The following is a 17,752-nucleotide window of genomic DNA, read 5'->3' as shown; positions in this document are numbered from 1 at the left end:
CTAAAAAAAAAAAGAAATAGAAATTAGCTCGAGCATTTAGAAAAAATTGAAATTAAGACGTTGTAGATATGTAACGAGTAATTTTGTGTTCACTGTATGATGTTTACGCAATTGATTCTGTTGAATGTTTACCCTCTCGGTGCTTATAGAGAAAGACTGTAACTCTATGTCTAATTCCCTAAAGGTAGGCTACCTTGTGCTCTACTTGGGTGGGGATCTCAGGGACGTTATCTACCTCGACTTACTGTTCACGGTGGTTAATAACAACGAGCAGCACTGAACCGCCTTTTCGATTGGAAAGGAAACTATCCAGATTACTCCGACAACATTAATGCACGATCTACTGTGGCTAGCATAGCTGAACGGAACCTAACATTAGAGCATGCTCAAAGGCCACGTATGCTAGGATTTAGAACCGATGCTCAAGCAGCGAGGATTGTTAACCCCTTTCTGGGTTCGGTAACAGCGCAGACAAATCGAAGTTGTATAAATACATTAACTTTCCGTGTATTCTCTAGGTTTTAAGGTTTTGTACTATGGTTTTCCCTTTCACGGGATACTAACGTTTCAATTAGACTAACCGTTATATTCTTACATCTATATCCGCTTATATCTATCCACTTAAGGGGAGGTGTAGACTCACCAATCTCCAGAAAAGGCTCATACCAACGACGATTGATCCTCGATCCGCCAGTAGATGACCGGTGACCACTCCCAAAACCAGGAGTTTACTTGTTGCTCTCCGGATTACTATTTCTGCATGAAAGGTTAATCCAACCTTTATTCTTTGATGACCGGTGTACACATCCGGGTGGGGTTGGTGAATGAAGCAATGTAGCGGATTTTCGGCTGACCAAGGATGGAATCTGATTTAGACGGCTCGCGTGTTCCTCCGCACTCACTCCAGGATTGAACCCCAAGTTGGGCCTTCCGCGGCTTAACAGGGACTCCCGTTTTCGATGAACAACCACCCGTTTCAAGGAAAAGGTAATCCAAGGTGGACTTTACTGACTCGACCAAGCGTCGTGGACCACGTAGGTTCCAGATTTTCGTATAGTTCCTCAATGCTTTCTAGTAATGAAGAAAAACTCGGAATTTTTGTTCCAAGTAACAGAAAAAAAGCCCCAAACGGACCTGCGTGATTTTATTAATTTACGTGTCGGTTTTGGGACAAACACTTTTAACATGTGCTTTTAACAATTTCATCTTTTTACTATGTATAAATTATTATTTTACAATATTTTACCTTTTCTGTTTTATCTTGTCTCCTTTTCTTCCTCTTAGTAGCGTAGCACTAATTTTAGCACTGATTTTAACCTTTAAATTTCTTTACTATGAAAAAGACTACATTACTTTGTTAATTTAAGTTAGGTTAACAAATAAACGTACTCGCCACTATTGATTTCTAACACACTAGCACTTTCTATTCTATTTTTACTTTTAAGTTTTCCGCTAACGTTAGGCCTAGAGTTTTTCCACTTCGAGTATAACTAATTTATACACCTCGTGTATTCTAATAAGAAATTTTGAAATAACTTATTCCGACGCGCACTTCTATTCTGCTTGAGGGTCGAGCTCCGAAAGAAAGCATTCCGCTAAATGCCAAGCTTTAGATGTCTAGGGAATGTTAGATGAGACCGAAAATTTGACGAAGTTGTCAAATTTTGACATATAGTCACATCCGTTCCGCCTTGCCCACCTTAGATGACATCGTTTGTTAATGTCTCTTTTTAATTTAACTGACCCCGAGCTTTTTGGATTCCGTTCACACTTTCATCGAAAAAGTTGCTCAGTTGCACCGCCGCTTGGGACATACGTAACAAACAATCCCTTTGTTACTGTTCCTCTCTCACTGCTCTCGCGATACCGACAACACGGTCAACAGAGTTGCATTTAGGGGTATGGTCGTTTATAGCAGGCAGGGAAATGGACTTGGGATGGAGTCACAAGGTAGTGTTTATCGGAACCACCGGTTACAAGACAAAACTTTCACAACATTTTTCCAACAACAACCGATTTGTTTTCCGATTCCATGATGTGTCTATAAACATCCTTTCAACTAAATGGTTTGGTCAGTGAAATACTACACCTATTTTGGCTTACTAGAAGAAAAACAGATAAATGCCACGTCAACTAAGATGCCAAATTCTAATGAACGCCGTATTCAATTGAAGTAACAACTGTAATTTGACACCGACTGAAATTTTACTAACTTTTTTCAGCCACATTCCGTAAATATACACTTTATTTCCATAATTTTCATCATGGGTCGAACAATCTGTTAGCTAAATCCCGCATGGCGTACTACAGGACAGCGCAACCTGAGGATGTTGATGCGTGTGCTAGTGAAAGGAAACTGAATGTTGAGTAGTGAAAGAGAGAGATAAACAGTTCCGACTGCCGTTATTCTCGTTTGACATGGGAAGGTTAAGACAGATTCCCACCTTTGCTATAATTTTTTATGAGATCAGCAAAAACCGTCCCTCGCGTGATTGTTTGTTGAAACACCTGTTTGTATGGATTGTTATAAGAAGATTGCGATATTTGAATCAAACCTGGAGTTGTTGCTGTGATGGGTTTGCGGTTAACTGTCTTTCGTGAAAATAAATTTAGAACAATTTATTTTCGAGGGAGTGTGGGATGATGTAACTGTTTCGGTTAGAAGCCGTCGGTGATAACTGCTAAAGTTACCACAGGGGGCATGAGAATATCGCACTGCCGTAACACCTCGATTTAGAACAACGATGCTATAACCATAACCGATGAAACCCGAAGCAGTGGCGAAGATCAGTGGATCAACAGGCACATCCGATATTGGCGAGCTATCGTCAGCCATTGCAGATTGATCGCTCGATAAGCTCAGACCAGTTTAGTCGAGTAAAGTTAAAAACCAGAAAAGCCTTGAAAGGGCTAATGTGCGTAAACGTAACCTCAAAGATCAAATGAGGAGAGTGAATCAGGTAAGCCTATCTAGCTCCGTATAACCTTAGGCGAAAGGTTGAGCTGATAGCTATTATATGCGATTAATTGGGCCTTTTGTGTTCCAATCAGGACCCAGAAATTGCAAATTCTCTTCGTCGCAGGGGTAGTACATTGGCCACGTGCAAGCCCTCCGTGCGATCGACCTACAAGCTACGCCATCTTTACCATCAACACCAAGCGTAGACAGTACGTCAGTCAGCGAAGTCATTTGGATTCGGACCAATAAGCAAGACGAGCGAACGAGCCGTGGGACGGCGAAGGTTCGCTGAATTCCCCAATGGTTACGGCCTGGGAGGAGGAGAGTTGCGGAAACGACCAGCAGACAGCGGTATCGTCGACGTGACGGCATAGGTTGCCGAGCTACAGAGCAGCCAGCATCGGTAGCAGAGTTCTTCGGAGATATTGTATGTAACTAGCATGTGATTAGACCTAAGATAAAAATGCATGTGCTTAGTTAAGACAAAAATGCCACGTGGTAGAGTAGAGTCAGGTTAAGCCCCCCTTATCGTAAATATAGAATGCATGTAAAACCCAACTGCTATTTTCGTCATATCGGCCGACCCCGAAAACCTTTGCAAACCTTGGAGAAGGTGTTCGAGAGAGATCGAGAGACATTGCTCACCTGGTTGAGTAGCTGAGGTGACAAACTGGGACATTTTTGTCAAACTGCACAGTTAAAAAGTAACTTTAACTTGTATTAAAAATGCGCAAAAATATTAAAAACTTTAAAGTTTACATTATAGTTAACTTAAAGTTTGTTTTCTCCAATTGATGAAGATGTCTCTTGGTCTAGTCTGACTAAACGGTGTTAAAAAATTCAATAACACTGGTCGACAAAAGCGAAAAAAAGTTGCCGTAAAGCTAAAAATGGTTGCCCTTAAAAGGTTTTACAGCTTTTTAACCATTCCTGTGAATTTTGCTGCTTTTAGAGAATGCAGAAATGCATCGAAAGGCCGCCGAGTAATTGCTTATCGGATTCGTCGCTTTTATGTTTGCTTAGGAAAAAACTTAGTCAAGTCTTTGAAAAAGTTATCTTTGCTAGGGACACCAAAACTCACAGGAATAAACTGTTCGTTCGTTATTGGAAACAGCTGGAGTGACGAGCATCAAAATTGCAACGCTGCATTTTGCGTGCAGTATGAATCAAGCACAAAGCGTTGCGGTACATTCAACAAGGCATGGTAGCGAGTGTGCTGTAACGCTTAGGCATAAAACGTTCAGTATGTAACGGAACTTACTTGCGCGGGTCAGTGATTTAATTCGAAATTTGTTTGTTTATGGTTTACGGTGCCGTACAAGAGTTGGTATACGACAGTTGAAAACCTACCTAGGGGACGTTCCTAAACCACGTGACAAATAAAAAGACCACGTGTTTAAAAGCGCAAGGGGTGAGGGGGTTGGCCAAAAGACCACGAAAGACCACAGGGGGGTACGGCGGGTATAAAAAGTGTTCAAAATATGACCACGTGGTTTAGGAACGGCCCCCTACCATCTCTCATGTTTTCCAGTTTGAGCTCTAGGACAAAACTTGGATTTTGAATGATAAAATACTATGAAAGATTACTATTTTAAACATTTTTTTAAGGGGGGGATTTGTTAGTAGCTTAAGTATTTATGATAAATATTAGTAAGTAATGAGTATGTGTGTCCAATCACAAATGGTGACTTCTCAACACTGTTAAAAATTTGTAATTTTAATTGTTAGGATTTGTTTGCTTTCGCAATTAGGACTTATCATACGTAGGGATTTAAACCTACTTGTCAGAAAAGGGGAAGTAAACTTATAACTAACTTAATTGCTAACTTATTGGCTATAAAGAGAGCTTATCGTAGCAATTGAGGATTGCAACGATTTTTGTCGAAAATTGTTAATAATTTTATTTGACATAGCTTCTTATGGTTCAACACCAGTAAGTCTATGTAATTCGAGTGTACCAAACCAAGGAGGACGCTTCAAAATCATTTTCAGAATTTTATTCTGAATCCTTTGAAGCGTTTTCTTCCTTGTAGAGCAGCAACTTAACCAGATCGGTACAGCATAAAGCACTGCTGGTCTAAAAATTTATTTGTAAATCAAAAGTTTGTTTTTTAAACAAAGTTTAGAATTTCTGTTAATGAGAGGATATAAACATCTCGTATATTTGATGCACTTGGCTTGTATACTCTCAATGTGCTCTTTGAAAATAAGTTTTTTATCGTAAATTAGTCCCAAGTACTTAACCTCATCAGACCAACTTAAAATAACCCCATTCATCTTCAAGAAGCCCTAGGCTTATGCGGAAAAATTATCGTTTGAGTTTTAGAAGCATTGGGAGAGATTTTCCACTTTTTCAAGTAGTAAGAAAATATATCTAAACTTTTCTGCAATCGACTGCATATGACACAAAGACTTTTTCCTTTTACGGAAATGCTTGTGTCATCGCAGAACAATGACTTTGTGCATCCTGGAGGCAAATCAGGAAGATCTGAAGTGAATATTTTGTACAGGACTGGACCCAAGACTGAACCTTGAGGTACACCTGCTCTGACAGGAAATCCACCAGATTTTGAATTTTGATAGATAACCTGCAGAGTTCGATCAGTAAGATAATTTTTTAAAATTTTGATTAGGAAAATTGGAAAATTAAATGTTGGCAATTTCGCAATCAAACCTTTATGCCAAACACTGTCGAATGCTTTTTCTATGTCTAAAAGAACAGCTCCCGTGGAATAACCTTCAGATTTGTTAGCTCGTATCATATTAGTGACTCTGAGCAATTGATGAGTAGTGGAATGCCCATGGCGAAATCCAAACTGGTCATCTGCAAAAATTGAATTTTCGTTGATGTGTGACATCATTCTGTTAAGAATAATTCTCTCAAACAGTTTACTTATTGAAGAAAGCAAACTGATTGGTCGATATACTATTTTAAACATAGTTCCATTCAAACCAAAAGAATCAGTTCAGAAGTTTATTAAATTATTATTTACAAAGACATTTCTCCAATTTCCGAGTCCAATTTCTTTCCGAGCTGGGCAATGTGGGTACCAGAACAAATACACCTTGATACCACTTAAACAACGGCTTTTTATTGATGACACTACACGTACTACTATATTAATTTTATTCTTAGACTAACGTACAATTATTCGGTAAGTTGATTTAAGTTGATTGTTGGGTTCCCCCTTGGGACACCCGAATGCGGCCGTGATCGATTGGAGACTGATCTCACCGTCGTTGGTGAATCTAACGATGAGTTGACGATTATTCTTCTCGGTGATAGAAATCGATAGAGCGATATCGATCTGCACTCCGACAGCATCCCTGATTGTGTAGATTAGACCAGTGGCTGCATACGTTCACTTGGATGGCTTGGTAGCAAAGTGAAATGATAGTACCTTCCAACATCCTCACCCACCCTGAAGTGACAGGAACTTCTGAAATAAATAAACAAACCCCTTTCAATGCATTGGATGGAGATACTTAGCCGTGACTATTCTAATTGCTTGTCGAGTCAGCTGAATTTTCGGTCTCTGGAGATGGTAACATGCACAGTTTAACGATTGGCCGTTGCAGATATCCCGCAGTTTTTACGGTGACTACGCGGACTACATCATCAGGGTGCAGCTTATGTATACGACCCATCTTCCATCGCATTGGTGGTTGATTGCTGTCGACGATGATCACCAGCTTTCCGATTTCTACCTTCGACGGAGGTTCCCAATTTTTCGTTCTACCTTGCAGTTGGGATAAATATTCTGTCCGCCAACGCTTCCAGAAGTTTTGCAGCTGCCGTTGTACCAGTTGCCATCGACTCAAGCGATTTAGTTTCACGTCAGTGTAGTCCTGGGATAGCTTGCAAGGATCCTCCGGTAAAAAAATGACCAGCTGTTAGCGCCTCCATATCACTTGGGTCATCCGATAGTGGAGTGAGTGGACGGGAGTTCAAACAGCCCTCAACCTGGATTAACAAGGTATTGAAATCCTCAAACGCGATTGGATTTTCTCCTAACACACGAAGCAAATGATGTTTGGCTGAGCGAACGGCAGCCTCCCAAAGGCCTCCGAAGTGCGGGGCACTAGGTGGGTTGAAGTGCCACTGCATACCGTTCTGTGCACATTCCTTAGAAACCTTCTCTTGGTGCTCTTTGTCCCTTAGTAAATTCCGCAATTCCTTTAATTGGTTTCGCGCGCCGACAAAATTTGTCCCATTATCGGAATACAAATCTGTACACCTTCCCCGTCTTGAGATAAATCGGCGTAGTGCTTGTAAGAAGCGTTCCGTTGACAGGTCAGTGACTAACTCCATGTGTACTGCCTTAGTGCACATGCATACGAACACCGCGACGTATGCTTTAATCGCGGGTCGCTTTCGCCCGTCGCGAATATGCACGGGTCCAAAATAGTCCACACCGGTTCTGGAGAATGGCCTAGCTACTGTAACGCGCGCCGTTGGCAGCTCACCCATCTGTTGTTTCAGTAATGTTGGTTTTGCTCTAAAGCATCGCTGACATTGGTGGACAACCATTCTGGCTGTTTTCCTTCCGCCCAGTGGCCAGTATCGTGACCGAATTGAGCTGAGAAGCAGTTGAGGGCCTGCATGCAGTAAAGTTTGGTGATAGTGTTTAAAGAGCATGGTAGTAAATTCATGTTTCCATGGCAATATCATTGGGTGCCTTGTGTCATGGGTCTCTTGCGAGCGTCCCAACCTTCCACCTACTCGTAAAAATCCGTTTAAATCAATCATGGGATTAAACCAACGTAAAGGGGACTTGCGAGGAAGTGCCTTGTTGTTAGTTAACGCCTTCAATTCTTCCGAGAACGTTTCTTCTTGGATTCGCCGAATTATAACTGCCTCTGCCTTCCTAAGTACCACAGTTGTGAGGAATCCATTTGGCTTTGGATTAACCCTTTTTACATAAATTGCTATCAAACGTAACCAATATGCCGTAGCCCGAATGAGTCTCGAATAAGCGGAAAAATTAGAAACGAACATAGAGCTGAAGCAAGGCGCGTCCGATGCGACGCATATCACCGTGCGTTGTCGCCGCTCTGATATAGTATCCAGTGTTATATCGGGTTGATTGGGCCACTCTTCCTTTTCCGTTTTTCAACCAGTCTGGGCCCTCCCACCAAACGCGGTTTCCTTCCAATGCATTTGGTAAAATACCACGCGAGATCAAGTCTGCGGGGTTTGAAATTCCAGGTACATGGTTCCAATTATGTTTTTCCGAAAGTGCTTGGATCTTTGAGACCCGATTTGCCACAAATGTTGTCCATGGACTTGGTGGTGCTTTGATCCATTGAAGGACACAGGTCGAGTCCGTCCACAAATGGACCCTATACGTCCCTTTAAGGGCATCCAACACCTTGTCCACTAGTTGTGCAGCAAGCAAAGCGCCCCGCAACTCTAGCCTAGGCAGCGACTGTACGTTGAGTGGTGCGACCCTCGATTTAGAAGTTAGAAGATGGACTGTATAATTCCCGTTTTTATCCGTACTACGCAAGTATAGACAAGTGCCATATGCCCTTTCCGAGGCATCCGAAAAACAGTGTATCTCAGTAGAAACAGCACAAGCTACGACGACACAGCGAGGAACGCGAAGAGTGTTCAGTGTGGGCAATTGAGAATGAAATATACGCCACTCCTCACCCACCGTTGCTGGAAGTATCTCATCCCACTCCAATCGTTTGCCTCCTGCATTAACACGATGCCAAAGACTTTGCATGAAGATTTTAGCCTTCACAATTGTTGCTCCCAGGAGCCCTAGGGGGTCGAAAAGCGATGCGATTATGGAGAGAATCTTGCGTTTGGTTAGAAGTTGATCAGAAAGCAATGCCGGAATAGCAAACTGAAACCGCAAGCAGTCCGCTTTGGGCAACCATGTCAACCCCAATGTCATTACCGATGACTCATGATCCAAATTTACCTCGTTCGTATTGGGGAGTGCCAGATTTTCGTTGGGTATACCTTCCAAAACTCGCTCGTTGTTAGATATCCATTTTCGTAATTGCAAACCTCCACTTTCAAACAGGGAAACTAGCTGCCTTCTTAATTCAACTGCGGTATTGATGTCGTCCGCCCCAGATATCACATCGTCCATATATGTATCTTCCTCAGTTGCCTGGGCTGCCAAGGGAAACCTCTCACTCTCGTCCATTGCTAGCTGTTTCAGGGTACGAGTGGCCAAAAATGGGGCCGGTTTTGTCCCGTATGTAACGGTGCTGAGTTCGTACGTTGCAATTTCGTCGTCACGATTAAAACGCCATAAAATGCTTTGTAGCGGAGAATCCGCCTGATCCATGTTAATTTCCCTGAACATTTTCTCCACGTCTGCGACAACCATTACTTGGCGAGTTCGGCTACGGAGTATGATAGAACTGAGGTCTCGCTGAACTATCGGGCCAATGAGAAGTGCGTCATTGAGAGAGATGCCAGTCGATGTTTTGCATGAAGCATCGAAGACCACCCTGACCTTTGTTGTAGTACTAGAAGCCTTTACCACAGGATGATGCGGCAAATAACATCTCTTGACTTCTGCTTGCTCGCTAGTTTCTACCCTTTTCATGTGTCCTAAGATCAAATATTCCATCATGAAAGTTGCATATTGCTTACGAAGTTCGGTGTCTCGATCCAACCTCCTCTCTAGCCCTTGAAAACGCTTTAAAGCAATATCTTTTGACATACCAAGCAGCGAAAATGTTGATTCATCCTTTGGGAGCGAAACAGTATACCGACCATCAGATTCCCTTCGAGTAGTACGCCCAAACTGCTCCTCGCAGCGCGCCTCTTCTGGCGAATAGTTGTTGCAGTTGCCCATATCCTCACAGGCCCAAAACCGCTCCATTAACTGTTCCAAAGTGTCTGATACCGTCAAGTTACACGTGATACATGAAGAAATTTTCGCTGATTGTATCTCACCGGACACCACCCAACCGAAAACCGATTCAGTTAGCCGTGGCAGACCGTCACCCAGTGTGAATTCGTTGCCAGTCCGGAAAAAGCTGAAAAAGGCCTGGATACCGAGAACCAAATCGACACATTTTGATTGGAAAAAGGCTGGATCCGCCAGATGAATTCCTTCTGGGAATTTCCATTCCGAAATCTGCACCGTTGTTATTGGTAGGTTCACCGTAACCCTTGGTAAAACCAAAAATTCCATTTTCCTTGAAAATTCAGAAACCCGTGAGTGCACTGTAGCCGCGATGCGTTGAGTCACCCTTTTCGATGCTTGACCTACTCCGAGTACTGCAATATCCACCCTTTCCCTGGACACCTTTAACCTTTGACGAAGTTGCTCCGAGATGAAATTACATTCCGATCCCGAATCGAGTAACGCCCGTGCAGGGTACTGTAAGCCTTCATCGTCCTCGACCAGAACCACAGCAGTAGCAAGTAGTATATTAGTGCTTCGCTTTTGCGAGAAGTTGGTTGATATTATTTCCGTTACTGATGTGTTTGCAGTTCTCATACTCGTGTCCGCTAACGAAACCGCATTGTTTCTAGATGGTCCAGGCTCTTCGGTTGTCCTTTGTTTCTCGCCTTCTCCATCTTTCTGGAAGCAAACCAGTGTGTGATGCCGACCTTTACATTTCCTGCAAGAATATTTGGAAGAACAGCTCTTAGCCTGATGACCTCGCTTGAAGCAGTTACGACACAGCGATTGAGTGCGCAACAAAGATTCTCTACTAGCTACCGACATCTTTTGGAAAGTGGGACAAGTGTATAGCCAATGATTTTCGGGACAAGCGGAGCATTTCCCAGTTGACGTTTGAACTGCATTGTGGCTGACTCGAAATGGTTGTATCCTCTTCCTAGTAGGTGACGATTCGCGCTTGCTTTCTGTAAGCTTGCATGGCAAAGATTCTAAAATTTGAACTCGACGCTGCAGAAAATCCGTTAGATCGTTTAGGGTATCCTGTTCCTTAGTCGCTGAATGTTCCTCCCAACTTCGGCGTGTGCTGGGATCCAAACGGGAACTGAGAATATTAACCAACAGCAGATCCTTGTAGTCATTTGGCTGTACAATCTGATACAAGGTGTGAATAACTCGTTCGAAACTCTCCAAAAGTGTATGTAATTCGACTTCAGACTCCTTAGCCACCGAAGGAAGTTTTAGAAGCGATTGAATTTGCCGCTTCTTCAACAATTTGCTATTGTTATAGCGTTTCAGTAATGTTTCCCAAGCAATTTGATAGTTTCCTCTCGTTATTTTCAGAGGATCGATTAGCGCCTTCGCCTCTCCTTGTAGACAACCCTTTAATTTGTTAATGCAGTTTCTCCACATCTGGCAGCTCTACCTTCCAGTGAATCAACGATGTGAAAAGGTCCCTAAAGCTGAGCCACTCGTCGATGTTACCGTCGAAAGTTTGGAGTTTTATTTGAGGTAAACGAACATGATCCGACGAAACATGCATGGAATTGTCGACCTGTACTGCAGAATGATCTTGAACCGGAGGATCCTGCAACTCTTTGGTCTTGTCCAGCAAAGAAGATTTAACATGGAAATAACGGTTTTCGAAATCCAACCGCTCCTTGGCAAAGGCATCATCTTCAACCACAAAATCCTCATGGGACTCCACCTCACCAACCAACTCTCCAATCTTTTCCCACAGCTCCGCCAAATGCTCTAAGCATACTGATATCTGGCTAGCGGTAAATTCCTCGTGGTAATTTGATACGTAGTCCACTATGTTGTTGAACGAAGCGTGCAAACCCTTCAGCTTCGCTTGAAGTGACTTTAGTGAGGCCACCTTTTTTGTCGTGGATGCTGCAGCTGGCATGATGACGTTCCGGTTCGTGTGAAATGATTTAGTGGAGAAGAAACTCGAATGTAGTATCCAAAATAGGCCTCCTTAGGCTAAATATATACTGTCTCAGCCTACCTGGAGAACTGACAGCGTCACCAAAATCTTTTCACACCCGTACTGACAATGGCCTCGAGTGTTTCCGGTACACAAGTGAGCTCAATACCTGGACAAATATTGTCTGCTCCTATTAACCAGTGTAGGTGCTTCAACCAACGACAACCAGAGTGACTTCCAACCAGAAATATTTAACCAATGCGTTCGAAAAGGAAAATGCGGGTGTAGTATTCAAAAAGACGTCCTGCTTCGCAGGACATATATTATAGTCTCACCTTTGAGAACTATTTGATGACACAAACAAAATCGATCAACATCCAAGACCACTCCTTATACGTCAGAACTACCAACAAGGCTCAGTCCGCAAAGAAGCACAAGTCAAATTGCATCGAAAGGTAAATTTATATTTAGAATAATACCCGAAAGAGTCCAGGCCACAGCTGGACATAACTATGTGTAATTTTACCTGGTCAAAACGGCCGATGTGCGATGTCCAGAGCCCAAACCAAATGGCGATACTGCAGAAATTTAATTAAGCCCTGGGATGATTGTACGAACCACGTTAGCCCACCGTGCTAATCTCGTCTACTTGTGAAGGCGATGCGAATCCAGATCACGGTTGATTGGCACCACCCACTGCTAATGATGTCGCGTCCCGTTTATGAATGATGCCCTCAGTTCCAGTCTCCAGTAAGTTTCCCGATCGAAGATAAAGGTCCAACCCCGAAATCCAGAAATTCCGCCACCATGCATTAGCGGTTCAAGTACATTACCAGAGTTGATGAGTGTAGCGTCCAAAATGGCGTCGTGAGCGTCGTAGAATGACAAAGGCGGTGTCGCTCCTTTGTTGCCGTTGATAATAGCCCTCGATCCTTTGTGTTCCGCAACGTCGAATAGATGGATCCACGCTGTCGTCACTTGGGGGTCCAGATCCAACCAATTTGGATCCGGTTCGAAGGACCAGCTTATGTAGGTGAAATGACGACTGACCTTCCGATTCCGCCTGGAGTGGGTTGTTTTTCGACTGGTGAGTTGTAGGTCCAATTTCTTTCCGAGCTGGGCAATGTGGGTACCAGAACAAATACACCTTGATACCACTTAAACAACGGCTTTTTATTGATGACACTACACGTACTACTATATTAACTTTATTCTTAGACTAACGTACAATTATTCGGTGAGTTGATTTGAGTTGATTGTTTGGTTCCCCCTTGGGACACCCGAATGCGGCCGTGATCGATTGGAGACTGATCTCACCGTCGTTGGTAAATCTAACGATGAGTTGACGATTATTCTTCTCGGTGATAGAAATCGATAGAGCGATATTGATCTGCACTCCGACAGCATCCCTGATTGTGTAGATTAGACCAGTGGCTGCATACGTTCACTTGGGTGGCTTGGTAGCAAAGTGAAATGATAGTACCTTCCAACATACTTCAAGATTTTAGTTTTTACCATTTTTGATATTCTCGTCATTGTCGGTTTTTCGATGTCTGAATACCTACGTTACTCTTCGTTGACTAGGTAAGCACCTTGCGATTCAAATCATTGTAATGCTATGTTTCAGAAGCGTTTATTTTATTTTTCGAAATTTCGCGAAATTTAGAGACCATTTCGTTTTGTCTCGAGAACTCGAAATCCAGCTTGATTTCGTTTCGACTAATTTGGCGAAACCGAAATTAAGGGTTAATTTCGTTTCGTTTCGACACCAGAAAAGCCAGTTTCGCACACCATTACTTATAACTAGTAGTAATAGTAAGATTGTACAATAAACTTATTTTTTGTTTTTAAAGAGGCTTTACTTAATTTGGCATTCGCCTCTGACAGTAAACATATTTTGCATTGTTCTTAGAAATCGAAACAGTAAATTGAAATATACATATGAGAATTTATGATTGCTTCTCTCACTGAAAACGCCTTTTCGAAAAAACTGGCAACTTCCATTCCCAGACTCCAGATTAGTTTTCGACCCGGACTCCGGGCCGGAACCCGGTTCTTCATTTCAAATTTAATTGGTTTTTCCATCTTGAGAAGTCCCACAAAGTTGGTTAATTTTTTTTTTAGATAGCACCAGATTTCGACGTTTTATGCAATTCTAAAGCAGGGTTGATGAAAGAAGTCACTTGGTCAGCTGGTCAAAATAAGTGAATTTAGTGTCTTTCTGATAAAAAAATAGTAGGAGGGTGGTATTCAAGACAAGACCGCATGACGTTGACTACTGTATTCTTATATTCCATTAAAACAAATAGTATCCCATTAAAACAAATGATAGCGGCCGGCTGCTGTCGTAAAATTAACACTAACAAAAAAATGCATATTTGCAAGGTTTTTTCCGCTAGCAGCAGCATTTTGTAAAACAGAAAATTCAATTAGCCGCTTCTGTAACAAAATTTCGAGGTACCAAAAGGTGCCAGTTGCCGAATATATTCTTGTTTTCTGGTTAATCCGTCCAGATTTCCAGCCATTTTAGTATTTTGCAGTAGAGTAGCCATGTATTACTAACAGCCATCAGCATTACAGGTGAAACCGGCACGAGATGACCGGTACTATTTTGTCTTTCCTCCTTTCAGCTGCTAACACCTAGCGTCCGTATGTGATCGGTACGGTTTAGTAATGAAACTGATGGGGTGAAATGTTCGAACAGTACGTTTTATACCAAGGCTTCGTCAGTTAGTAAGAAAGAAGGAGGGGCTACATAGAGAATGGATTGACAAGGAACGCAAATAAGCATCGGAAACAGAAAATGACAACAACAATAACAACAAAGTCAGATCGATTGTATCCGTTAGTATCGACTGTGCTTGGGAAGAGAGGTAGTGATTGGCTGCGCGGTATGATTTAGACAATACATGTTGATTACCAATTTTTCAATAGTGTATCTCAAACAATAGTTTGTTTTTGTTACATAAATTTAACAGTAAAAGAATTTCTGATCGATTGATGCCAAAACCTCGAAAACCTGATTATAGATGACTGCAAAATAAGCGCTCAAAACCTGACCACTTTTCCCTGGTTTTCCCTGGTTAAATTACTAGATTTTCAAATTCAGGTGCCTAACTTCGATATAGACGTTAGTCAACGTCAAAAATTGACTACTGATGAATAATGTGACTTTTAAGTGACCAACTTGCAGCCCTGCACCTCCAGCTCCTCTACTTCTTAGTCTGCTTCCCGCTTTCGCTTTGTTGCATTTTCACTCTCGTCTACTTCATTTTCTTTGCATTCAAGCCCTCTTCTTATTTTGCGTAAGAGTTATGGGATGAGTGATTTGTTGACGACGAAATCCACAACTCCTCCACCATTTGTAATTGCACAATACGTTGCACCAACGAAAAATTCCTGATGAAATAAAGAAATTCTCGACTTTATCCCGCATTTTCTCGAAGTAATGCAATTCTCGACTTTTTCCCGCGTTTCCCGATAGAGTGGCCACCTCGATCATCTGAATCGCACGATAGCAACCATCAAACTTGAAATTTGCATAAACGACCAAATCGGGAAAATTAATTATCTTGCACTTCACCCTGCAGTGATATAAAAAAATATATCAGTGAGAAATTTGATTCAAAATAACTTGATGGCTATATAATTGCTTTATATTTCAGGATTGTATAAGTTTTGTTTTTATTCAACTTTAAAATACTGAAGTATTATCAAAAAAGCGAATGCCGTCTAAAGACAGTTTTGGGCACTGCCAACATGAAAATTTTCGCTGATCTCATAGCATGGTTTATAGATCTGTTTCTTGTTCAGTCATGAAACGACGACAGAAATTGAAACTTTCATCGTTGTCTGACCGACAGATTACTGAGCTGTTGATGCAGGAGCTTGACAGTGATACGGACCTGGACTGTGATATTTTGGATGATTTTGATAGTGACGATGATTACATAGGACTTTATAATCTTACACATGCGAAGCGCATTTAGCCAACTGCCCCAAAAAACGTTGGGCGAAAACGCTCGGCCTACATACGCGTTCTACATTTTTAGCGTCATGAATTTTTGAGTCGAAGTTAGGCGCATTCAAAGCAATCATTTACAAGACAAAAAACTTGTACTACCAAAGTCTTTGACGTAGAATACGTCTTACGGCAACATATACAACTTCAACACAGGGATCCAATTTCAAAACCGAAAACGTCGAGAGCGTCACGAAAATTGTCCAATTTCAAACTTTAAACTCAGTCAGTTTCCAACAGATTCCTGTCATTTTTGCAGCAATCGATTGAAAAATCATTTAAGCACCCGTCCAAATGCAGAAAATTGTAATCTGATTGTTCGAACTATTGTACTATTGAAAATAGTTGAACATTGTCGAAACACAAATGTCGACTTTTGATTGGTTGCTTGCTGCTTTTCCCTAAAAAGGACGACAGAATGGAGTACCTAGTTAGCCGGGAATGCACTCTTTGGGCTATATAAGACACAGTTTTTCCTCAAGTAAACCATTATTCTTCGTCTCACGTGTTTGTTACAACAATTGAAAGTTTTAGTTTACCTATCGCATTCGTTTATTTTACCTATCGCATTCGTTATACAACAGTACGTTGTCGGGTCCCAACGAAATGGGAAAAACGGGTTACAGTAAGGAGCAAAGCAATAAGCGTCCTCGTGACCCTGCTGAAAAGAATGATGGAATCGCCAAGAAGATACTAGCTGCTAACAAGTTTGCATCGCTGGCTGACCAAACTACCGAGAAAGCGGAAAAGAAGGAGAAAATGCCGCCTTTCTACGTATAAGGTTTCCCGCCTGGGCTAAGGCAACACTTTGATGAACTTATCAACAAAAGGCTGGTAGCTACCCTGAGGTTATGCACGGACGGCTACAAAATCGTCGTTCCATCCACCTCACATTACAAGGCAGTAGAGGCTTACCTGAAGCAAACAAAAGCGGAGTATTTCACTCACGATATTGCAGCTACAAAACCATTCAAAGTTGTACTGCGTGGTTTACCGGAATTGGAACTGGACGAGTTAAAAACGGAGCTTGTCGCTTGCGGCCTAGAAGTGGAAGCAGTATACAAAATGATAAGACACAACAAAGCCATCAAGTATCGTGATCAGTTATACCTGATCCACCTGACCAGGGGGTCAACTACACTAAGCACAGTGAAAACAATCACCGCCCTATTCAACATCATCGTGCAATGGGAGCGATACAAACCGATTCATCGCGATGTCACGCAGTGTTCCAACTGCTTGCACAAAGAATTGCCATATCAAGAGTCGCTGCATTAAATGTGCAAGTTCGCATCGAACAATGGATTGTCTTGTTGAGGAAGCCGAATAAATCAAGTGTCTCAACTGTGACAAAGAGCATGCTACGAACAGTCGTTCCTGTCCAAAACGAGCAGAATTTATCAAAATTCGAAGTGAAATTGCCAATCGCCAGCGACCGTCGAATAGAAAAAGTGTACAACCTAGCGTTACACCAACCCCGCCAGCGACTTCAAGTACGTTGCCGTTTCCACCTCTTCCAACTGGTGGTGTTCCTAGCCGCCCCCCCCCCCCCCCGTATTTTTTAGTTAGGCACAGGCTGCCAGCATGCCCTCAACTAGTAGCAATTTATACTCGATGAAACAGCTAGCTACGTTTTTTTGTTAACTCGATCAGTAAACAAAAGCTTGTCGCACCAACTAGTAGCAATTTATACTCGATGAAACAGCTAGCTACGCTTTTTCTTAAACTCGATCAGTAAACAAAAGCTTTTCGCACCAACCAGGAACAGATTGCGGTCATGATGACTTTTTACTACCGTCATGGATCCATTCTTTCGAATCCTTAACTGGAATGCCCGCTCTGTGGCCAACAAGAAGTTCTACATTTTCTGAACATACACCACATCGATGTCGCTGCAATAACCGAAACACATTTGAAGCCGAACATAAACTTCTGCCTACCGGAACACTCGATAGTCAGACTGG

The 17,752-nt window shown here is 42.2% G+C and overlaps 2 protein-coding genes across 7 annotated transcripts in view; both read right to left on the bottom strand.

Annotated features, from left to right (window-relative positions):
- The window catches only part of LOC129732744 (NADH dehydrogenase [ubiquinone] 1 alpha subcomplex subunit 7-like), a 133,817-nt gene that overhangs the window by 106,669 nt on the left and 9,396 nt on the right, over positions 1–17,752 (bottom strand). The window contains exon 4 of one of the 6 annotated variants that reach the window (XM_055693924.1): positions 6,105–6,399. The exons of the other annotated variants lie outside the window; for them this stretch is intronic. Within the exon in view, the coding sequence (XP_055549899.1) occupies positions 6,300–6,399 (100 nt within the window). The 3' untranslated portion in view covers positions 6,105–6,299. Of the gene's footprint in view, positions 1–6,104; positions 6,400–17,752 lie in introns of those variants that run through there. 6 annotated transcript variants of the gene reach the window in all.
- LOC129732740 (uncharacterized) lies at positions 7,945–17,317 on the bottom strand. Its single transcript, XM_055693921.1, has 2 exons — positions 16,899–17,317; positions 7,945–16,829 (listed from the first exon to the last, which is right to left on the bottom strand). The coding sequence occupies exon 2, from the start codon at positions 11,248–11,250 to the stop codon at positions 7,945–7,947; it is 3,306 nt and encodes a 1,101-aa protein (XP_055549896.1). The 5' UTR covers positions 11,251–16,829; positions 16,899–17,317.

This window comes from Wyeomyia smithii, chromosome 3 (assembly GCF_029784165.1).
Source record: "Wyeomyia smithii strain HCP4-BCI-WySm-NY-G18 chromosome 3, ASM2978416v1, whole genome shotgun sequence".
Taxonomy (NCBI): Eukaryota; Metazoa; Arthropoda; class Insecta; order Diptera; family Culicidae; genus Wyeomyia; species Wyeomyia smithii.
The sequence above is the reverse complement of the archived record's forward strand: the minus strand, read 5'-3'. Positions and strand labels throughout refer to the sequence as shown.

Bases quoted from the DNA above. Each gene is read 5' to 3' on its own strand.
- LOC129732740 (XM_055693921.1), bottom strand. From the start codon at position 11,250: ATGTGGAGAAACTGCATTAACAAATTAAAGGGTTGTCTACAAGGAGAG.